This window comes from Bombus fervidus, chromosome 1 (genome assembly GCF_041682495.2).
Source record: "Bombus fervidus isolate BK054 chromosome 1, iyBomFerv1, whole genome shotgun sequence".
Taxonomy (NCBI): domain Eukaryota; kingdom Metazoa; phylum Arthropoda; class Insecta; order Hymenoptera; family Apidae; genus Bombus; species Bombus fervidus.
The window spans coordinates 25,173,775-25,197,873 of NC_091517.1; the positions used below are offsets into that span (position 1 = coordinate 25,173,775).

Here is a 24,099-nt window from a genome sequence, read left to right on the forward strand (position 1 = left end):
AACGCGATTTCGCAGAAGTTAATATTTACTTAAGTTAGTACTCGAGCATCGATTAATTTTTCTTCCTCTATATGTTTTTCCTCTTACGACCACAGCTTCGCATCTCCGTTTCGTTCGTCTCACCAACTCCCGATTCGCTTCCTTTCTCGGCTCACGGCTCTTGTTTCACGCGAGTTTCTATCTACCGGAAATGAAGAACGTAAGTTCGCACCGTGAGAGTGGTTCGCCAACCTTTCTCGCCCGTTGGAACAAAGAATCAAGAGATAGAGTCAAGAGAAAATTTTGTTACGGGCAATCAATGTAGACACGACGTGGACCGGGAACTATCGGAAAGTTCGCAGCCGTGTGAGACAACGACGGACGAGCAAAGAGGAAGAGACGAGAAAAATAGAAGGAGGGAACGTGATCGAAGTTTGTGAACGAATCCACCCGGATGACATAATTTATGTAACATTTCAATACTCGTATCGTCAATGTCTTATCAGTTCCGCGAAGAAGTTGATTGCTCCGATTTAAAAGCATACGGTATAGCGTTGGACCTTCAGTCGAGAACCATGCGGCGGGTGTTGCTGCTGCTCTGCACGGTGCAATACGCGCTCTGTTTCCAACCTCGGATTATAGGGGGACAGGACGCGTACATCACCGACTATCCATATCAGGTAAATCGATCACGGTTTACGCGATTTTGTCGCTAAACATTGAGCAAACCCATGACCAAGCTTCTCTGTAATAGGTATCCATTCACGATCAACAAAAACTGTTATGTGGGGGCTCCATAATCAGCCAAAATTGGGTGTTAACGGCGGCACATTGTGTTTCACGGTTCGTATAAGTAAAGTAATGGAACAATTCGGCACCGAATAGATAATTTACTAATTATCGGGGCGCACGATAGTCGCGTAACGACGACTACTCACGCGTTAAATTGTAATTATCTTATAGCTTAGGGCCCTGGGAACTTAAAATTCGCTTTGGTAGTACTTTTTACAATAAGGGTGGCACGGAGATCAAGCAGGGGCTTCAGGTAATTCGCCACCCAAAATACAACAGCGAAACGTTGGATTACGATGTTGCTTTGATAAAGGTACGTTTCTTCATCTCTAACTTTCCAAGTACATTTTAACTTTTTAAGCGTACAATGTTTCATCGTGTTTGGTGTCTCCTTTTCGTTTAATCGAAATTTATATACTTAAATCAACCTCTGTTTATTTACACTGCGGAAATTTCTTCCAATTGTTGATAGGTGTTTCCTTTTACTAGTCAAAAAGTATAAGATACGATGTTCGTGTTATAATATAGAAAAGGAAAACATTTTTGATCAAGAGCATTTTTAACCATTATTCGATAACATTTTACGTAATACGTACGTATAATCGATCGAATGTTTCTCAAAAAAAATTTCTTGCCAAAATTTTTATCGAATAATTTTGATTACAAAATTTTGACGACCCAAACTAATATACCACGTACTGTGATAAACAAAATTCTACTTATCGTACATCTAAAACACGCACAAACAGCTGTCACATTTTTAGTCTGTCAACATTGATGAAAATTAATCTCTGTTACGTTCCTATCTCTTATCTACGATACATGCGTACAATAGTAAGTCACGATGGAAATACAAACTTTTTGAAAGAAACTGGAAGATCTTTGACCTGAACAGTATCTGTCGACTACAGCTTTACTTTATTCTCTCGTATCTTTTCCGCAAGAAATCACGTAATTCTACGAGTGCACAAGTACTTGAAAATTTGCCACTAGAAAATAGGGATAAATCTACACTGTCACCTTAAAGGGTCCTACTCGATCGTAATTCGTAAATTCCATAGACGCCAAACTTAAAAACGATATCTATTCGTAGTTACCGCAGAAGATATCTACAAGCGAAACCACAAAACCGATCACCCTGGCGTCTTATTCGAGCACGGTAAATGCCAAAGAAAAAGTAGTGGTGACAGGATGGGGATATGTGACGGTAAGTTTTTGGCTTATCGTTTTGGGTAAACTCGCGTTCGACGCGATCGCTCGACAGTTTGCTCAACTTTAACGTTCGCCGAAATTGATGACGTAGAAATATTAAGATTCGTTTGTCGATCGGTTGACGATATTCGCTCGTTATGGGAAATATTCGCGACGAGACGCCCATTTGCACCGCTTCGAACGTTCACAGACGTTCTACGCTTCGAAATGGTATATTATTCGCAAGATAATATTCCATTATGTACTTGTAGGAGAACGGTCCGATGTCGATCTCGTTGAAAAAGTTAACGTTGCCTGTCGTAGACCAAAAGGAATGCAAAAAGATTTATAGTAACGCAAACATCACGGTGACGGACAACATGATATGCGCGGGCAGTTCGAAGGAAGAAGACTCTTGTCAGGTAAATTTCTAAAAGCCTTCTTTTATTCTTTGTTCCTTTTGTTTCAGAATGTTTTATCGTACTGTCGTATTGCGTTATGATATTGAAAGTTTGCTAGACGCGTTACTATTAACGAAAGTATCGAGAAACGAAATTTATTTTTATCGATATTTTTAACATCGCACGACCCGCCTTTGCGACTTACCTTCCACGTGCCACAGGGTGATTCCGGAGGACCGTTAGTGTATAACAATGTCCAAATTGGCATCGTGTCTTGGTCCTTGGGCAAATGCACGGATCCCAGATTTCCCGGAGTGTACACGCGAGTATCTGCTGTGCGACAATGGATAAAGGAGAAAACGCAAGTGTAAAATTAATGTCCCTCGGCGTACAACAATCTCACAAGTCTTAAATTTACAAATAGCGTCAGTAAATTTTTGATAAAGACGGAGAATAAAAGTACGTCGAGAAGTTCTATCTATTATCCATTCGTCAAATTAATGTACGACTTTTAGCGATTCAGTTTTATTCGCGTCGTCATTTCCAGATACGATGAGTCGAAGCATCTGTTTTGTTATAATTAATTTGACACTAATTTAACCGTATATATAGAAAGACAGAAAAAGTTATACAGGGAAAATCCTCGCTACACTTAGATACATTTTGTTCTGTTTCATTCTGTCAGAAAAAGTATGCTTCCCTTTTCTAGAAACGAAATATTAGAGTTCTTTAAATATCTGAAATATTGATAATTAAAAGTATTCGTAAAATAAAAAGGATTCTGATAATTATCGATCTAATATCAAGTCTTTTTTTACTTTCGCTCATATACATACCTCGCATCGAATAATCTTCTTATGGGTCTGATACGAATGGGACTTTCAACAATTGCGCGATTCAAATCGCGATTTAGAAGTAGAAAACGAAAAGAAAAGAAAATGAAAAAAGTTAGATGAACTAGACGAACTCATTAGGGAGGCTTATTTAGCAGACTCCGACGCGAATGCGGGAACGTTCAATATTGAAAGGATTCTTCTTTTCCGAGAGTATGCGTGATTTTACTGCTGGTTTGCAAACATTCGGAATTTCAACCAAATTGAAAGTAAATCCAGCGAGCTCGAAAATTTATAGAATTGCAAACAGTTTCCGAACCGTGTGATTCAAATGATTCCCACGCTGAAAAATATAACGTTTCTATTCGTTTTGTTTCCTCGAACCTTTTGTAAGAAACTAAAGGAAAACTTTCGTGGTTTCGTTGCTCGCATTCTTTACCAGAAACGGAGCGGTGTTTCTCCTTGGTACGAGAAAAAGAGGATCACGACGGATCGAAAGGAATTTAGTTATTAATAAAGTTAGAGTTACTAGAGATTGGAAATTCTATTTGTTCGTTGCAGTTTTTGATATTCAACGGACACGATGTAGCCGAAGCCAGACAACACACTTGCAATAACATACGCTCGTTTTAATCGCTTCGCTCGAGATCGAGATCGAGACAAAAGCATGAAGATTATAAACGTAACGTTAATAGTCACGTTACTTTCGATCGACACGTTGTTAACAACCGATTATGTACATCTTTATATACTTATACGTATATTAACGTTGCGTTTATAATCTTTATGCTTTTGTCTCGATCTCGAGCGAAGCGATTAAAACGAGCGTATGTTATTGCAAGTGTGTTGTCTGGCTTCGGCTACATCGTGTCCGTTGAATATCAAAAACTGCAACGAACAAGTAGAATTTACTTATACGTATATACACCAACGTATAGTGGTTCGCAAAAGTAGTAGACACCTTTTACGAATATACTATATGTTTTATAAGAGATATTCTGAGAACTGATTAACGTACCGAGACACGGCTATAGTGATTATATTCGTGAAATTTGAAATAAATCTGACAAATCTATCAAAGTATAAAATTGTCTAAATTGTTATTACAGCATAGTTTTATTAAGATATGTATAATTTTATGTGCTAGATTAGCTTAGATACGTAGTAGTACTACTTGTGTGTGAATATCAGTGTGCGGAAGCATGTGTGTGCGCGGCGTCTCGAAAACAAACGAATGGAAACTGTTCAGTCGGTTAACAGTCGGGTATGGGAAAAAGTGCTGAGACGCGTGCAAGTGTGTATCGATGAATATCTTTGGAATCGTTTATCAAATAAATATAGAACTATTCTAATATAAATTCCAAGTGTAAATTTAGTGTTCATGTACCATTATCTCGGCTATTAAGATCCAAAATTCTCAACAAGTTTATAGTATCTGATATTATTAAGCGTTCGATAAGTTATACAGCTGTTAAATCGTATTATTGAAATTTATATTCGATTTTTTAATTATAAACAGAAACAATTAAAGATATATATAATAGAAATTATGTTATGGATTTTTGTCATGGAAGAAACATTGAATAAAATGAAAACTCGATGGTTCAAATCTCAAACATTCCTCGTCAACGTAAACTTTCGCAACGAAAATTTTAAACAATTAGCGTCGCTGCAAACTCTTCGCCGACATAATTGTTTCCCGTTTCAACAATTAACGTTCTATCGCGCAATCAAGCAATCTTGTCCGAGGCGCACTTTTCGCCGGCAAGCGTAACCATCCGAAAACCGTTCGCTCGTCTATTCTCCGCCATTTAAGCTTAATTCTTGCGTTAACTCCGCGGCCGTAGGAATCGGCTTGGATTTTAAAACACGTTAACCGAAATTTGAACGTCAATTAGCGGGTACTTTCCGAAAGTTTTCAACTTAAAAGCGAATTAACCGGGGCACGGTCGATTGTCGTTGCAAACGAAAAATAACTCGACGTAACTATCGCGTAATTCTCGCATCTGCGAATAATGAGACGAGCACTTTTGATCGGAAACTGGAAATTTAATTTCGATATCGCGCCAATCCGTTAACGACTGATAGAAAAGTCGATCGTTGTCGAGAATGAACAATAATCCCATGCGATTTTCGTATCTACGAATAAAACTATTTTCGCTCGAAAAATGGGAACAGCATTTTTTCGTACACTAGATAGACGCTAAAACTACAAATCCATCGAAATAGCAGATTCTAGATCTTATATTTTTGTAATTAACGGAAACAGGCAAATTTTATCGAGCTCGGAATACAACTACGTATATTTCGAGAAATTTCATTATACGATTTTTACAGTGATCGCACATCTACGATATACATTCAGGTACACGTTACGATTTCTAAACTAATTTACAAAATCTAATTCGATTATCGTTATCATTTTTGATATTATTGTCATCGTATTTTTACGTGCTGATAACGAAGCGAACGCTTTCGTTCTTTTTCTTTCGCCAAGTGAAAATTTTATTTGCCGATACGATGCCAATTAGGCAACGGATACAGAGACGTTTTCAACGCTAATAAATTATCGGAGGAAGTGTTTCGCGAATACCCTGAAGCAATTAATGCTTCTTGCATCACGAAGTACGACGATTAAGCAGTTTACTTTCCATCGGATCGGCCAGACCGCACCCGATATCGCGATACTGTTCATTTTCTTGGAAGAACTACGCAATTTTAAGTGCCGTCGAACCATATCGATGAACGGTTACGACATTATCTTAATGGCGGCAGAACCGGAAGCAATAATATAGGCCATTCGCCGCGATAATCAATTCGCCACGGATGCCTTTGCGAAATGGTGCTACTGTTAGCTGAATGAAAAACCTTTAGCCTTATGAGTAACCATTAATTTTACAAGAATAATGCAGAGTTTTGATCGATAAAATTTTATACCTGCTTTTTATTCACCGAGAAGCAAAGAAAAAGCAGTTGTAGTTTATCGTATAAGAGAAGGAAAGATTCGAAAGAAGCGAATGATAGCTGATGAATGAAAAGCTGATCGTCTGGAAGGAAAGTGAATTAATAAGAAAAAATAAAACAAGCTAATTTGCAGTTTATGCGTTTGATTTATTTGATTATTTGTTCCAAGAGGACGAGCGTTCGAGAACTTTTTCACGCGACTATGTGCCTTCTTTTATATACCACGGTATACAAAATCCAAATTTTTAATCGATAAAGTATTTTTATATATAAATCTGAACATCTAAATTTCGTACCTAATTTTTTTCATCCTTAAACAATTGCCTTCCTTTAACGACCACAAAAAGGTTTCTTAATCCAAAAAAAAGATGTTAACTTTCTATTACATATTAGTGAATATTTCCTTATTCATAAAGATATTTGCTAGTGATAATAATAAATATTTAACAAGTTTGTGGGAAATATGAACTCCTTAAAACGTGTTTTCAGTTTTAAAACAGCATAGGTACACATTGATATGAAAATATGCACACAGTTACTGAATTTCAACGATACATTTTGAAGAGATAAACTCGTTTAAATATATGAATATATGTACATTTACAAATTTCTTCCATTACATGTTTATGCATGTAACCGTGCGGTGCGCGTTGTACGATTTATCTTTTCCACATTTACAAAATGCAACTTTTAATGGCAACAAAGTATCCGTTATTATCGCGTAACATTAATCCTCTTTAATAGCCGTCTTGCATTTCCAAAACGAAAACGCCAGTGAGTTAAAATCAAAAGCCGTTATTTGATGAAAAACGCATTACGACGCACGAAGACGTTTTGAAGTTTAATTCGAACAAACGACTAAATACGTGTTCCAACGAATAAAACTTTGTATTCGAAATCCATATTCTATCGTTCAGAATACGAAACGCCCGAGTAAATTATTCGCGTGAAATTCATTTATTCAAACACATAGTCTAAGCTTTTTAAAGCTAGAAATTACTCCGATTCAACAACTTACGCGGTCGTTCAAAAGTTTGGCTATACATATATGGCCTGTTTTTATTTTATATTCAAATGCAAATTATACAAAGTTTGTATGTTTCGATGGAAGGAAGAAATGAACATTTAAAACAAAATCCTCAGCGTAAAATTAAAAGCATAAGTCGCACGTACCATTAACGATTCCCTCGTATTTTCCTATAACTTGACAAATTCTCCAGTCAAAGAGCACGAATCGATCAAAAACGACCGAAAGAATCCAACGAGAATTACGATATGAAATTTCTAACACTACTACAGTTCACAGTTTGATCATCTCTTTCTCTCTCTCTCTCTCTCTCTCTCTCTCTCTCTCTCGGGCTCTCCTATGAGAAAGTTAAGAAACATGCTGTACGTATGCAGCGCGATGCAGCGTGTAAGTCGGTTCTGCTCGTTCTCGCCTTTTCTTGTCGGAGGCAGAAGGCCGTTCGTTATCGAGAATTATTAATTTTACGACTGACTCGGACGTGCTTGAGACCTTCCGTCGGTATGCCGTTGCATAAACGATTTTGCAGCTTTGCACAGATGGTTGGCTCGTAAAGGGCGGTGGAAACAAGCGTCGCCATTGTACGTGCCGGCGTTGATCGGCATCTTCGTCTCGTAAAGAGAGCCCGATTCTAACAGAGAATTTGCCCTGGCCGATTGCGCGTTCGTAAGAATCATGTCAGACTCGGCATACTAATGCAACGGGCATTACGTTCCCCGAGCAATCGATATCCTTTTAACAACAGTCTGTCGTTGCCTGCCGGTTCGTCGGTTTCTGCATCGTGTGCAACGAACTTGCCTAATGACTATTCGATACGTTCCGTGTATTTCGAATTTTCCTTCCGATCCCACGGGTCGGTTACTACGATTCTTAAACGACAGTCGAATCGCTGTTGTTGCTTGCGACGTTGGAAATCGATCGTCCTTCGCGCATATTTATGTCAGATGTCCAAGACGTACGAGCAATTACCTTTTAAATGTACGCGGTACGCGATACGTTTTACGCTGTCAAATTATCTTCACTTGATAGAACGATTTCTATGATTGGTATACTTTAACAAATTATAAATTCGTATATAATTGTCTTATTCCTTCAGATTCCATCTCTAAGCTTCGTTGTTTCACGCAAAGCAGCGACAATCGTTATCTCATGTTTTTCACATACATAGCGACAATTTCCAGAAGAACGACGTCTTATAGCATCAAAGATATACCATAACGCGAGTGGAATAAATATACTGCTATTTTAAACATCTTTAAAATTTTATTAATCCGATGGTATGAGAAAGAAGCGCGTGAAACGCTCGTGCAGAAATTATTGATCCCCTGGTACCGTAAATAATCGACCCACTAAAATGAATCGTGTAACTCTGCATGTTACATACGTTTTTTACTCGTTACGATGTTTTCGAAGAAAAGAAACACAGTCGGTTCCAAAAGAAATAACGTTATCGTGCGGTCACGGCGTTGAAATTTTACTTTAGTCTTGCTGCTTTTACGTAATCGACGCGGAATTCAGGTCGACAGTCTGAAACTTTCGTGGATCGGAAATTTTTCTCGTGTTCGGGTAAATTGATACGAACGACAATTAACCCGAATATCGAAATAAAAGAAGGGCGAGCCTCATGGCGACCAGGTAGTTCTTGAACCAGGTTCCCGGCATGTATACGCCGCTGTTGTTATTGCAGCTCGTTCCACTCGCGCTCTCGCAGAATTTTTTCACAGATCGTACGTACGATTGGCCTGTAATTCGATAAGAAACGCTTTGAACGCTTAAAGTACTTAAGAAGGAAATAATATAATTCACACTTTCCTTGCTTTCATTCATGCCACGATTTACTACATTTTGTCCCTGATTTAAAAAAGATTCGAAGGATTTTTCAATTTCTAGTTAAATAAGAATTTATTAATTCGTGTGGATTTCGATTGGTAAAATCGGCAACATCTCATTGTACAATATTAATTATTTATTTATTCGGTCAGATATATTAAATCAGTTTTTTCGTATCGTTCGTTTATAGTCTTAAATTATTTGCGCGTTAAATTGCCTTTATTTGTACAACGAATCTATTAAAATTGCTCTATCGTTGTATTATTTTTCTGTACCTAGATTATTGGCTCAATTTTTGATTTATTAAACCGAGACGAGCACGCGATGCTTTTAACAGAGTGCAATTGTCTCTTACTCGCGATTATTCGATAGTTCTCGATTTAAGGGAAGTCATTAAATTCTATGGAAATTCATCGAACAATATCGCGCTTTGATTAGTAGTTTTTCAACGAGCAGACAAGTGGAAACGCAAATTCAACTATCGATTCTTCCAGCTGACGAGAGTCGCATCGTAGGAGGCCAGCCAGCAAGTATCGATGAACATCCGTACCAGGTAAGTATTCGAAACGATCGTTCCCGCAATTGGCGAAGATTAATTGGTGGAAATCCGTCGGGTGGAAACATTTCGTCTCGCGGCTTGCGCCAAAACAGCCCATTAAGGACCGATGTATCTTCGTGTACAACGATCGACGAAGCTTTACGTTCGTTCACCTTTACCTGTCGAAGAAAAACATCGTCCGTCCAGTCCATCCCTTTCTTTTCTTCGATGTATTATCTTAAGTTGCTCGCAAGTTCCTCTTAAGTTCCCTTCTTCGAGGCGAGCAAAATTAACCATCCGGACACACTCGACTCGATTCTTCCTCTTCGAGCCGCGTATCATCGAAAGAAAAAGAAAAATATCGCGAACGTTTCTGCATGCGTTTTAATTTTCAAATCCTATAAATTTACAAATCCTATAAATATGAAAAAAGGGAATAATTTAGCGCGAATGCAGCTATAATTTTCTGGTCGTGACCACGGTCACGAGTTCGGCATTTCGAAACCCAGTCGCTCGCTCGATGCAGATATCAGGAAAGATATTAATCCTCGTTTAACAGGCTGGCCGTGTTCCGTGTTTCGACGATATTTTCTCCATCACAAATTTCACGGTTGTTTCTGGCCTGATCGTCCGCAAAATTGATACACGCCGACTGAAATTTATAGGTGTCTCTTCGATTTAACAATCGTCACGTATGCGGTGGCTCTATCATTAGCGAGCAATGGATCGTCACAGCGGCGCACTGTGTCCAGAGGTACGTACCCTTTTTCTAGTTTCGTTAACAAGCACCATCGATCTCGTTATGCGACGCGTATGTATCTACGAATAGCCCTAGTCGTGAACGATGCGTTAATGAGCGTTCTTTCGTTCTGCTCCGATTTTAGCCCCTTGGTTCGTTTCTTCTCGATCAAGGCAGGCACTTCCGACCTTACGGAGGACAACGCCACCGTAGTCACCGCCGAAGAAATTATTACTCACGAGAGCTACGACAGAAGCATCGCGGATTACGATATTGCTCTGATTCGGGTGAGTAGGATTTCTCTACTATTTTTCATTCGAACGTTGCCGCCCTTTTCATCGAAATTTATGCGATTTTAAGTTGTAAAATTGTTTGCAAGTAATAGCAAAACGTAAGAAATGACAATTCTATGCGAAAGGTTAGCGAGCCACTTTCCGGACCCTAAATTGTGAATTTCATTGTACACTGCTCTCTTGTATTTTTGTGCGTGTCTTTTGGATCTAATACTCGTATATCGCGAAATAAAATATTTATTTTTTCTAAATCTACTTCGTTTAACCAGAAATTCGAAACAGTTTCATATTGTTCGATCGTAGAACATCACGTAGATTCTAAGGAATTACAGGAAATTTCGAAGCGAATAAAGAACGGAGAGAAATAGTTTTCTACAAAGATTCGATATCTATCCGATTTCAAATCGATTAATCGAAATTCTGATTGATACTAAACGCTCGAAAATTCCAATAATACCTGGTTGATCTTTTTAAAGAAGAGATCTTCACGGATACCTTGTTGCATGTGATACGAAGTATGGCTTTCTTAAGAATCGACACATTCGCGTCTCAACGTATAACCGTTTCCTACAAACTAAACTCGTAAACTGTTCATAAGACTGTAACGACGATCGAACCTGCAAAAACTTGGGTATCACGAGCAAGGTAAAAGCGCGACGACTTCACGCTCCATTTCGAAGCGGTTGAAAAAAGCAAACGGTAACGAAAATCCGGACGGTCGGTGAAGTTAGGTCTAGGGCAAACCGAGCGTCGATCGACAAGGTTTATTTATTAACGGGCCTCCGTGGAATAAAGCCGAAGAATTCAATTACCGTTTCACAATCAATTCCGCAATGCACAGCCTCTCAACGGTTGGCACCGTTCAAACCAATTACAATTTCAGTTGGAAAAGCGGCTGGTGTACAGTTCGCGGGTAAAACCGATCCTTCTGGCACCAATAGCCGATCATTATACGGCTGGCAGCAATGCGATGGTTACCGGTTGGGGAGTTTTGAGAAACAACGGTCCGCTGACCACACGGTTACGTAAAGTGCAAGTACCACTCGTTTCTAGCGCTCAGTGTTCCCGTTTGTACATAACCAGACCGATCACACGAAGAATGATATGCGCTGGTTACGTGAATTCCGGAGGAAAGGATGCCTGTCAGGTAATTCGATGTCGTTGATCCGTTAGTAGCTTTCTTCCATGCGAATCAATACACTCGTGACGTTAATTCTGTTTCAACGTAGTCATTAAGTTAATAATGTTTTGTCCCTCGGGCCATGATTGATCACTTACGATTAATCGATCAATTATATCGAGGTTTAGACCAAGCGGACGAACGTTCGCTCTTCTTCCACTTTGGTATAATTTGAGAATTAAAACGCCGCAAACGAGCATTCTTTCGTCATTTGGCGAATGTTCGGAAATACTCGGAAATCGAGCATTCGCGGGGCGTTCGAACGCCCGATTGCAGCTAAGAATGCACCAGAGACGTTTGTTCGATTCTTTCAGACGCTCGATTTAATCTTTACGAGCGTCCACTCGCGTTCTCGTTGCGTTCGAGTGTTGCGAACATTCTGTAGAAACGAAGATTCTGGCGTTATAAAAGAAACCCTAGTAACTCTGTAATTATAATTATAATTGTAAAAAATACTCCGCATACGAGAAATTTGGAATTAAGAAAAGAATCTTCCTGGGAAAAGTGACACGATTATCAGATATCGATGTTGCGTACATTTAAATGACGTTCCATTGAAATAAACTCCTCGCTCGATAATTTGAAACCGATAAATAATACCGTAAACTCATGGTACGATATATATGTAATATTTGTCGCGTTAAAGATAAGCAATTTTCTAATTTTTCTCAATAAAACTATGATTTTGACAGGGCGACAGTGGCGGGCCATTGGTGCAGCATGACAAACTGATCGGAATCGTATCGTGGGGCTTTGGATGCGCGCGACCATCTTATCCCGGCGTTTACACGCGTGTCACAGTCCTTCGAAGTTGGATCACCGAGAAAACCGGTCTGTGAGCGTTTTCTGTTTATCCTAGTCGCGAGCACAGAACGTTATCGAACCAACTACGTTCTCTGAAATTTTTCCTGCAAACAATTCGCGTCGCTACCACGGCCGCCATCCCCTTTGTTTACAAAGAGAGTGGAACGCGTTCCACGAGCACGAAAACCACCACGATTCGCGGTTGCTTTTTCGCAAATAATTAATGTGATCTCGACGCGCTGAAATGTCATCGCCGACTGCTTTTTGTTCCACAATTAGATCACGGGTTATGAGTATTCGATAATAAATGGTGTTCCGTAGTCCGACGTGGCTCGTTCCCCTTTCCACCACTCAATTACCGCGCACGAATCAAACGTACCAATTATCCTTACTCGTCGCAGAATTCTTCTCGAATATTTTATCTCCGTACGATTGTTAATAAGCGACCAATATTTACGTTACGTTTGTAGAGGGAATAAGCACGAACCGAGGAATTGCTGTTCAGCGTTGCTCGTTTAAACGTGGCGAAAGCAGCGAAATCAATAACGAAACATGCGTAAATCCTAATACAAAAACGTAACAAGTGGCCCCGTAATTGATTCGGTTATTTCTCATTGAAAACGTCTATTATTTAATCGGGAATTTCCAGCATAAGAATCCTATCATTTTGTTAATGAACGATCCGCTACGCGGCAGCGGACGAAAATAATGGGCAGTTCTGTAAACAAACCATTTCTGTGTTTTATCGTACGAATTTGGTATTCGTTATAAGGTATACGTACTCGGTGAAACCCGCTAATTAGTTTGTTCGATGGATGTTGCTTCGCAGTTTAAATTCCCGATTTATAAATTCATCGTGTAACAGTTATTTCGGATTTTCTGCCTCTTCTACGCGGAGTGGTATTCTCCTTGAAATTTGAACCAACTTATTAGTTTCTGTTTGTTCGTTCGAGCTGAACCAAAGAACGAAGATATGAAAGATGCAAAAATTCGAAAATGAAACGAGATGAAAGTGTGCAGTTATACGCGCGATACAGGAGAGGAAAATCGTTCGCGAAGAAAGAAAAGGCGTACTTTCTAGGATCGTTGTATTTTCATAAAGTCCTTTTACTACGTTCGACAAATTTATAAAACGAGATAGCTTTGACATCGCACTGACGACGTACGAACTGGTAGAAGAATCTTCCATCCATTCTGTCATTCCTTTAAAACGGTAGAAGCTTCAGTTTGCCACGACTTCCGGGTAAAGGTTAGCGATGTTGACATTGTAGTTTCACGAATATCATCTCATATATAGTGGATACCGGAATTTGCCGAGATCCAAGCTAGGTAACTGCTGACACGAGTGTATACACCTGGATGTATCATAGTTTTACATCCTAATCCGTAGGATAGAACACCAATCAGCGTCTGGCCTTCCATCAGCGGAGCACCTGGATCACCCTGCAAGCAGACGAGGGTTGACGGTTTCAGTGATTACTTGTAGCTCCGAGTTCTGTCTTTCTCGCGTACAGTATCTATTTCTGTTTGACCGAAATAGATGCACCCGTTATCGTTTGACGTTTATCATTCGAAAATAAATTACTTTGTCAGTTTATTTTTAGATATCGAACGATTTTTAGTAAACGCTTCTGTGTTTCAACGGGGGGAAAATAATTATTTTGGAAACAGTTTTCGAATATGATTGAAATATATAAAAAAAAAAAAAGGAAGAGTTTTTAAAATATATTAATAATAATTGCAATAATAGAATTATATTTGCGTAAACGAATTTCATTCGTTTTATTTAATACAGACGAAAACAAATAACCCGGTGAGAAGTGAAAGCGAACTTTGATTTCACTTGATTATTTAGATTTAGAGATGTAAATATAATTCGTAACTTTTTTCTAACAACAGTCGAAAATATCGTTCATACGCGTAATAGAATGCACTAAAAAATAGAATTATTGAGATTGAAAATTGTGAGAGAAGGTAGATAAAACGACTGATGTCAATAAAGACGGAAGGTTGTTTCAAATTTTAAAATCTAGCATCGCCTCGTGCGTTATACGTATATGTATACTATGCATTATAGTACTCGCCAATAACCTCGAACAAAGAACGCGAAAATTGCCACTGTAGAACGGTTTGAAAACTTCGCTTAGTTTTGCTTCGTTTAAACGCGTTCGCATTCAAAAATTCAGCGTTCGAAATCTCCATCGCGTTTGTTTGTTTTGAAAAGACGGTGCAACGTTACATAACTTTCGCGGGCTTGTATTTCCAATAGAGAAATATTCATGCGAAAGAGACAAGGGAAGGATAAAAAAAAAATGGAACAAAAATTGGAATCTATTGGCGATAGAGAACCAGCCGAAAGATATGGATTTTTCTATCGCTCTGGCGAATTTTATTGTTATTACTATAACGATGGGGCGTGTAGGAATCTCCGCAGCTTTATGACAATTTTCTATTATGCACGATGAATAATGTTCACTTTCTATTCAGCTGACCGTATTCAAACGTTGCTTATAAACCCGAAGTATCTTTTGTGCATTGTATCGACGAACCGTTAGCACGACGATTCAGTCAGAAATGGAACGCAATGTCAGATATTGGCGTTAATGATACCATCGATGTTGTCTATAATTAATCGGACTTGTTTGAGAATTTGTCAACGTTCTTCCTTTCGCAGAATGAAAAATAAGCAAGAAGATTCAAGAATGGGGAATGATTTTTAGTAATTATATTCGAACGTAAACCTATTCTGAACTTCTGTCAAATCTTAGAAATACGACAGTGTAATTATCGAAGATACTTTCGGCTATACGTATATTTGAAATTAAAGCCAAATGAAAATTATACGAGCTGTTCAGAAGCCATATTGATCACCTTCATAAATCAAAAGACAAGAATGAGAAATTATTCAAAGTTTAAATCAAATTGTAGGAATGAAACTTGAAATTATTTCCAACTTCACGAAAGAACAAGATTTCAACGATGTCGGGATATATGAAATTTTTATTTCTCTCTCTCTAGATCCGAAAAGCATTTGCCCGTGTATGCAATTAAAATCGTTTTCTCTCTTTAAAATACTCAAATTTAACTAACATTAGCGTGAGAATGCTAAATTGCGCTTTTCCCACACACAAATCGCAAATGAACTTGCGACGAACCTATAATTATCTGAAATTCCTTGACCCAATGGATACCAAGCGTTCGTTTCGCCTGCTAATTACGGATCGCATAAATTTTCAACCTCGATGGTCCGGTTTATCCGGTCTTTTCGAATTCTGTCCACGTACGAATCGTTCGAATCTAGATCACTGGATTTATCTGCCCGACGTTATCTTTGCGCTCGACTCAAAGCCTTGAAATCAAGTGCATCACAGTTTGCTTGACAATTTGGTTCGGTCACCGCGCCGCCTGAATTAGTCGAACGTCTGTCTCGACCTGGCAAACGTTAAATTGTTGATTAATTGTACGACCAAGTGTAAGCAGCCAGAGTACGTGGACAACAATTATAATCGACTGAGACTGTGAGATCGTGTGGAAAAGTGTTGCAAATGTGTCGAAACTTTTTGAAACACAAAATTAATTAGTAAGTAGACCGCGGATATTTACGTAAATTCATATTTTTAGAAACACAACCAAAGAAATAGAATCTGTACAGAAATTTGTTTAAATATTTTAATTACCGTCTTAATTCGTATACTTTTGCACATAGACATAAGTATCCTTACACAGACACCCACGCGAGCATTTGAACAGGACACTTACACAGGTCATACTCGTTACTGTATACAGAGTGGGGCTCAAAGTATTTAAGGGATCATGGATCATTACCTAAGTCTAGTCTGAAAGTAACTGGCCAACAATCAACAATTCTTGTATACGTTGTTGATTATATCACTCGCTTATATACATCAGATTCTGTAATTCTGTTTAATAAACATCACTGAATATTATTTCAACACAAACACTGTGTCTTCCAAAGATTATTAATCTTAACTTCAAGATTAAAGTCTAACAGATGCATTTTATACGCTTTTACATCTTCAGATTTGCCAGAATATGCAACAAATACAAATGAAAATTTCTAACGACACCCGAATTCTAACGAAAGATCGTATCAATTAATAGAGAAGCTATTTGTAGTAAGACCATTTGTTTAGAGAGCTTCATTATGACCTATAAATTTTCGAGCAATTGATACGTTCGATAATTTCTTTAGATTTAATTTTATCCATAGGTTTTATGAAAACAAACCTCGTCGCTTCTATGTATGTACCTCTCTAAGCTTTTCAATTACACAATAATAACAAATTCAGTGATTTAATCGTTATTCAACCGATAACCATATGATTGAAACGTTAATCGAAATGCTGACTCGTTGAATTATTATCGCGAAAGCGTTGTTAAGAGAAGTTTACAAAGGAAAACTCTAACGAACGAAATAGAATCGAACGAATGCTCGTGTTAATAAACGATAAACAATGCCAATGGAATCCAAGAAATTTCAATAGCCATTGAATATTCAGAGGATAATGTGGTATTGGTGGATGAATCGGGCATTGTTGTTTCACATATCATTGTTCGTCAAGAAGTACCGTTTCTAAAATTCCAGCTGCATTTTCGTGATAGTTCAACGAATGGACGATTCGATATAAATTTACGATCCTATATATATGTGTCTTATTTATGCGATTGTCTTTTAAGGTTCATACTTTTCGGAGAAAATAGGTAAAAGAATTGGCTGGATACTCGTCGATCCTAAAATATTTTAGAGATGATTCTACAAGTTGTAGGTCACAAGTTACTAGCGCTGATAATGAAAAATCGAGGAAAGTTCAGAAACTTATCGCGAAATATCCGAGAAATTAATTGTTGCTCTCGATTCTTTAACAGTACCTATATGAAAAAGAGAAGTAGAGTTTGCAGACGATGCGTAATTTGCATTTCAATGATCTTGCCAAACTCTCTTGCACTTCAAAACTATGAAACTATTCGAACTCCTTAACTCATTGTCAGAACTTCAAAAACTTGAAATATGCAATTCTCAACGCTGTACAGAATCCGGTGCTTCTTCGGCGCTTCTGCCTCGTCTTCGTTCACAACGAACCATAGTAAAAATAACTCAACTTTGTTAAACGACTTTTCTTTGCCTAAGATGCTATCTTCGACGAACAATTAGCTCAACTTTCCCTAAAACATCCACTCGATCATTTATGCTGAACAATCAACCATCCTGTTCGATCCACTAATTGCACGGCAAACAATGACCACCAAAACAAAGTGATCCGTCTTCCTTACCGTCCAACCTGCCAAACCAACCTTCGGTGGCACATTTTTGGGGACTCGTGGCCTGTATTTCGGAAACGGTTGCGGCTAACATCACCGTGTCATGCAAGCAACATGTACGTAACACGGTGTCTCGCATAACTGGGTCAATCACTGTAGCTCGAAAACGGTAGAAAATAGAAAAAGTTTTCGTTGGACAAAATTGTCTATGTTGGAAATGGTGTTTCGAGGATTTTAGGCTCGCCTCTACCTTTTTAAACGAAACTATCCATCTTTTTATACGATCGACGCGTTTTGTTATTTTCTATTAAAATGCTTAGATAAATTGATTGGTTCAAGGGGTATTTTAAACTTAACTTTGTAGAACGCATTTCATGAAAAACAAGGAAAGGCATACTCTTGAGTTTAAAATACTACGAAATTAAAAAGTTAAAAATATCTTTCACTCTGATCGAACTTTCGATCTAAGCGTCTTAATATTATTTTATATAGAATGCAAAATTTCATCCGTCGGTGCGGAAAAACAATTTTGTAACTCGTTAATCTTTAAATCTTATCCATAGGGAATAAAAAGACGCGTCGATCGATTTACATATGAAAAGAAATTTAAAAATTAATCGACTTTCATAGAGAAATCCTTAATACGTTTTCGTAGAAAATAAGAAAACGCATCGATTAGTAGAAAAGAAATTGGTAGTTCCATTAAACGAGGTATAAGTGATCTCAAAATCTTTAAAGCTCCACACCTGCCCAAGTATTCATACCGAGCCACGTATCATTCGAAACCATTTAACTTTGCCTAATGAAATTGTTTCCCTATCTTCTGTCCTACCAAAGCTATGGTCTATTCCAGTAGCATGGGGTATCCTGTATAACTACATATACAGGTAAAGTGGTGCAGCGTATCGGTATCACACAGAGGCAACGTCGAGTGGCATCGCATACGACGAGGTCGAGGAATCTCCTTAGCAAGACCCTTCAGGGCGCTTAACTGCCGCAGGGTTGTCTCGGCTCGCGAATCCACGCATCTCTCCCTTTCCTCTGTCTATGATCTCAGTTTCCAATCGCTTTCTGTCCCTTGGATCTGCTTCCAAGCCACGTTCTCTGATCTCCATCTTACCTGACACGTCTCTACCTCGCGGGTCATGTTACCAGCGCAGAGCATCGTCTGGAACACTGGCTCGTAACAGGGCATCCTCGAGCTGCAGATACTCTGATTCACGAGCGGTACAGCTGTCACCGTGAGCCGAGATTCCACCGGACCAGCCTGAAAATCGTTGATCGATCAAACAGATCGCATGGTGCTTCGGGATAACTAAGACAATGGCTTGACTGGATGGAGCGTAGTGTGTACGATCGTTGACGCGCGTGGATGAGGATATCGATCGTCGTATGAGAAGATCGATACGTGCAGCTTTATTCGGATTAACCAAACGACTCGATTGCAACGAGCCATGTCACGCAAGGTGACGACAACTCAATTCGATCAATTTGACTAATTTGAACGAAGCTCGAGCTAAGAACGACACTTCGTTTGTGGGCAATTTTTAGAAAATTTGAGAAGGTTAATTCGAATATCGAAAAATGAAAAGTAGAAGAGAGAAGCTTCGATTTATAATTCATTGACCGTCTTTAAACGTCTCTTTGAACGTTTTCGAGCGAAGAATTTTCATGGAACGAATATCGTGCTGTTACAGTAGGATAAAAATCGTTTGATCTATTGCTTTTGAAAATATCGCGAAATATCGTTCGCGCAATTTTGCCCGGGCGTTAACGAAATTGAAATGCGCGTTGTTGCTTGTTTCTTTATTCGGCAATTGAAAATTGGCCATCATAAAAGGTGTATACATTTGTTTTTTCCGCGTTCGCTAGATATCGTATCAGAACAAAAATGGAATCAGATATCGGGATGAAAGTGAATATTTAGTGAACGAGTTTGCGTTTTAATGATCGCACGATGACACGGAAAGATAATCAGCGCCGAGCATAAAACGAATGTTCGTTTGCTACGATTTTCCAGCGCGATACAATGTTAAAAACACGGCACATTTTCATCGTATTTTACCGTGTTATCGGTAGAAATATTTTTGCCAATTTATATCCGATTGTTGAATATAAGAATCACGTGGCACAGCAACGTTTCACGATCATACATCAAAATTTATAAAATTAGAAACATAGATAAACGATTAACGAATGGTGTTGACACATTTTACCAAACTGTATTGACAGCACGAAAGTATTATTTTATTAATAACACGAGAAACAGCACCTACCAGAGTGTGCCTCCAGCCTGTCACGTAACACGTCGTTCCATCATCGAGCTTGTAGTCTTTCTTTTCCGGAAGTCCTATTGGCAACAATTTCTCGCCGAATTGTACGGGAATTCTCAGCTGTGCTCCAGAAAAATACGATATAATTAAATATTTATCTGCAAACGTTTTCTCAATACCATTTTACCTAACACGATGTTTCCCTTATAAGGATAGAATTTGTAAATATTTTTTGCAAAACTTATTTTTCACTTTTCAACGACAATCTCGGGAATTAACATCGTAAACGTCATTGGCACGTTTCGTCTTCAACTTTCCACCAATGCATCATCGCCGGACGTTTATTGAATTTTTCGCGCCTACGTTGAACCGTTCGTTTTCAAGTTTCTACCGCAACAGCTAAATATCTCTATACCATTATCTATTTGTAGAAGAGACAGGAGATATTGGATTTAAAATCGTTGGAAAAGAAAAAAGTAAAAGTATCTCGACGATATCTCGAAAAATTAGTTTTCTATCAATTTTCCATCGTTTTAATATCACGTAGAATATCGATGGTTTACTTAAAAAGAAGCGAAATTTTCACAAGACGGATACGATTTTAACGGTTTAAGAAAATCTTCAAAAATGGGAAAATACGTTTGATCGAGAACAAAGTCAAAGAACACAGCGGTATTATAAGTTTAAGACAAGTATATCGATCGTTTGACTTCAAAATTCTGTCAAAATGTTTAGCTTTCGTTCGACAAAAATCGCGATAACAATTCGAATTGTTCGTACCTTGATAAGCGCGATGTTATTGAACAGCACGTACTTATCAAAATCTTCGTGTACGACGATGTTGGCCACTTCCAATTCATCTCCTCCGACAAAAAGCATGGACGAACGTACTCGTACAGTCGTCGTAGCTGGGTTCGAGCTGTAAGCAATTACGTTCCGTTATTCGTCGGCTAGTTCGCGCTGATACGCAATTTCTATAAAACCGCGTGGAATTCCGCGCACGATACTCACCGAGAAACGCAGGACGCCGCGGTTATCACCCATGATTCGTGCACTAACGCTCCGCTACAAACATGTTTCCCATACATCTCGATGGACACCTGTATCGCACGAGCAATCGTCAAACGAAACATCGTATTTTCTATTCGAAACTATTGTACGTAGAATCGCAAAATTGAGTTAATGTACTTAAATCACCATTTGTAATTAGTTTCATCCATGATGAGGTAATGAAAGAACTTCTCTCTAATGTTGATTCTTTGCTTTTTGTCATAGTTGCGATCAAACGTTCTTTTAAATTAAAATTCAAACAAGCAATGTCTTTACATCTATAGTTGATAAATAAAAAATATTAGAATAAATTACTTGGTTTGCACATATATGTACAACCATACTACCGAAACGACTGACGTGTGATCACGTACTAAGTGAGTTGAACCGAGTTCTTTTAATCTTATCGTCTTAACTATGCACAAATGTTGGCAATCTTCGAATGTTACAATCGATATTTTGACTTACATGATAAGGATACTCTATGATGTTCGCATACTTGATGTTATCGGACGCAAGAACTGCACAGAAAATACAAAATATTTTGTCCGTTAATTCGACGCTATTAACCATCGACTGTTATCATTCGCTCGTAGATAATTCATCACAAAGTACGTCCTTTTAATTTCTACGATAATAATCGTTAAAATGATTAAAGATTAAACTTTAAGTAATTAAAAACTACTTGAAATTAAACAACTGAATACAAATCTGGTGCAAACGTGATACAAATGTAGATAAATGTAAGTAACAAAGAAACGTGTATTTGTGATACTTAAGAGTATGGATGTTTATCCACTTGTGGAAAATTTCGTGGTGTATAAATTTAACGAGACACAGAAAACAAAAAAAATTAAGTACTCTCTATCTCTATTTGGATTTAATTCCTTCGTGTTCGCGACTAGCGTTTTTCTGACCCAACTAGGTATTCATCTAGAGTTAACGAAACTTACCATTTGCAAGAAGGATACAAAATAAGATCAGAATTTTTCTAACCATTTTTACACCGATCGATGAGAAGCAACGAGTAACTGGTTGAGTTATAGAAGCTACGACCAGGTTAAAAGTTGTCGATACTGGTGTGGGGCCAAATATTTCGTTGATATCGCGACGTTATCGATCATTATCCGATGTCCAAGTTGGTCGTCGTTGGAACTTCAAAGGAACCCATTTCACGTAGCCCGATAAATTCGGCGGAAAAAAATGAAACGTTCACAGATTCCTGGTAAAACAGAGTTTCATCGACGCGTTCGACCATTCGAGTGAGATCGCGATTAGCGATATCGTATCGAGACTCGAGATAATGGAACAATCGTGTCAAGATTAGTCACATATCCAATTTGGAGCAATTTGCAACTAATCGATCGGACGTACTTGATAAAACGTATTTCTTGTATACATCGCGTGTGTACTTTGTGAGCTTTCGAGTGTCCGACCGCTCACGTTTTATATTGTTTTATCTGTGTCTACCTTCGATAAAAGCTTTCAACGCATTTTCTTATCGAAAGGTTCGATCGAACGAAACGAAACGTCGAAGACCGCTGTCTATTAGAAACGGGTACGTTAAATAAAATATATTATCTCGCGTCACTCTTCTCCCTTCGGATTTTCATAATTATAGGAATTCCTAATTTTTCGTAATACGTAGATTTCCAATGAAACTTTATACGATAAATAGACCGGAGATTTTCATGCATTTACGAGAAATGCGTAAATGCGTACGATGCGCGTGATAAAAGGAAATGTAGAGAAATACCTAAAGTAGAAGAATCGTCGCGATATTTAGATAATAAATTTCTAATAAAATTTTATATAATAACTTCAGACGATAGAAAAGTAAACTAGATTAAAAGTTATTAGAAACGAATATCGAGTAATAGAGAGAGGAAAGGAGGGATGAAAGACATTTCAAAGAATTTCAACGCTAGTGCAGATCACGGTAACAGTTATCTTGATCGAACTGTCCAACTGGATAAACTATCGGAGAAAGTTCGCGGTACTCTGGGGATCAAAGGTAGCCAAACGTAAAAAGCATTTCGCGGTTAAACAAACTATTTCATCCGTCAATCTGTCGTCGAACGTCAATATTGTATTCTCCCTTTGTGAAGCGATTGCTGTCGCTCTGTTTTACGATTATAACGGAATAACTAAAGCAAAAGTACCTTCGTACAGTCCGTTGCTATTTCCTTTTCCAACTTGCTCTAATACGAATAATATGGCAGAATATCGGAAAGACGAATATATCTTGCAGAAAATGATATATTAGGTTCGAATAAAATTTGCGAACCCGTGCTTCTTTCCTATTACAAGCTGCGATAAAAGATCCAAGTTATAAAGCGAACGATCGATCGTTCGAATTTTGCGTCCGTGCCCGATAATGATCCAATTGCAAGAACTAACGAACTAATTTCAGTACTGTTTCCTTAAAAACTTATTATTAATGATATCGCTAAATAATATAGCGTTAGTCTATCGTCGATTAAGCTTGCTTTGGGTTAATTTTCAAACGAAAAATTACCAGCCTTTAATTGCACGAACCAACATTGAACTGTCTTAACAATTACACAACCTTCCTCAAACGTTAAATTTATGTAATCAGTAACGTACAATTCGTTACAAATTGATAAGTATCAACTGTCTGTAGTCGCTAACGTTCAATGCATGCGTATTATTGCAAAGTGTTTCTTCTTCGATGTAGCTGTTAACCACCAACCGTTGGATAAAATTTAATACGTGGTGTTCTAAAAAGAATCAATCAGAAAATTCACCAGAAGAGAACGCATTCACATACCACTTTGTACGCGTATAGCTCACGTACGTATTAAACTGGTATTTTGAACATTGAATCACTCACTCTTATTTTATTTAATTATATTTACGCAATAACGTTTACAGAAAAATATTTATCAAAAATATAATACATTCTCT

At 38.1% G+C, this 24,099-nt stretch overlaps 3 protein-coding genes across 3 annotated transcripts; 2 read left to right on the forward strand and 1 right to left on the reverse strand.

The window, feature by feature from the left end:
- The first annotated feature begins 456 nt into the window (after window positions 1-456).
- LOC139991077 (trypsin 3A1) lies at window positions 457-4,726 on the forward strand. Its single transcript, XM_072010884.1, has 7 exons — window positions 457-659; window positions 734-822; window positions 943-1,084; window positions 1,865-1,978; window positions 2,235-2,384; window positions 2,585-3,969; window positions 4,135-4,726. Exons 1-6 carry the CDS (start codon window positions 474-476, stop codon window positions 2,732-2,734), a joined length of 831 nt encoding a protein of 276 aa, XP_071866985.1. The 5' UTR covers window positions 457-473; the 3' UTR covers window positions 2,735-3,969; window positions 4,135-4,726.
- Window positions 4,727-9,423: 4,697 nt separating this feature from the next.
- Window positions 9,424-13,187, forward strand: LOC139986435 (trypsin-4; the record flags this gene model as incomplete). Its single annotated transcript, XM_072001769.1, has 5 exons — window positions 9,424-9,567; window positions 10,218-10,306; window positions 10,437-10,578; window positions 11,468-11,731; window positions 12,457-13,187. Coding segments are annotated over 5 exons (786 nt in total), but the record flags the coding sequence as incomplete, so codon positions are not given.
- Window positions 13,188-13,639: 452 nt separating this feature from the next.
- Window positions 13,640-22,441, reverse strand: LOC139991080 (trypsin-4). Its single transcript, XM_072010897.1, has 7 exons — window positions 22,125-22,441; window positions 21,640-21,692; window positions 21,133-21,221; window positions 20,902-21,040; window positions 20,125-20,241; window positions 18,969-19,115; window positions 13,640-14,011 (listed from the first exon to the last, which is right to left on the reverse strand). The coding sequence occupies exons 1-7, from the start codon at window positions 22,168-22,170 to the stop codon at window positions 13,856-13,858; spliced, it is 747 nt and encodes a 248-aa protein (XP_071866998.1). The 5' UTR covers window positions 22,171-22,441; the 3' UTR covers window positions 13,640-13,855.
- Window positions 22,442-24,099: the final 1,658 nt, after the last annotated feature.

Excerpts from the sequence above, each read along its gene's own strand:
- LOC139991077 (XM_072010884.1), top strand. The coding sequence starts at position 474 with ATGTCTTATCAGTTCCGCGAAGAAGTTGATTGCTCCGATTTAAAAGCA. Across the intron at positions 660-733 it reads TCACCGACTATCCATATCAG|GTATCCATTCACGATCAACA; the intron begins GTAAATCGATCA and ends TCTCTGTAATAG. Across the intron at positions 2,385-2,584 it reads AGGAAGAAGACTCTTGTCAG|GGTGATTCCGGAGGACCGTT; the intron begins GTAAATTTCTAA and ends CACGTGCCACAG.
- LOC139991080 (XM_072010897.1), bottom strand. The coding sequence starts at position 22,170 with ATGGTTAGAAAAATTCTGATCTTATTTTGTATCCTTCTTGCAAATG. Across the intron at positions 19,116-20,124 it reads CAGGCTGGAGGCACACTCTG|GCTGGTCCGGTGGAATCTCG; the intron begins GTAGGTGCTGTT and ends AACGATTTTCAG. Across the intron at positions 14,012-18,968 it reads GCGAGGTAGAGACGTGTCAG|GGTGATCCAGGTGCTCCGCT; the intron begins GTAAGATGGAGA and ends GTCTGCTTGCAG.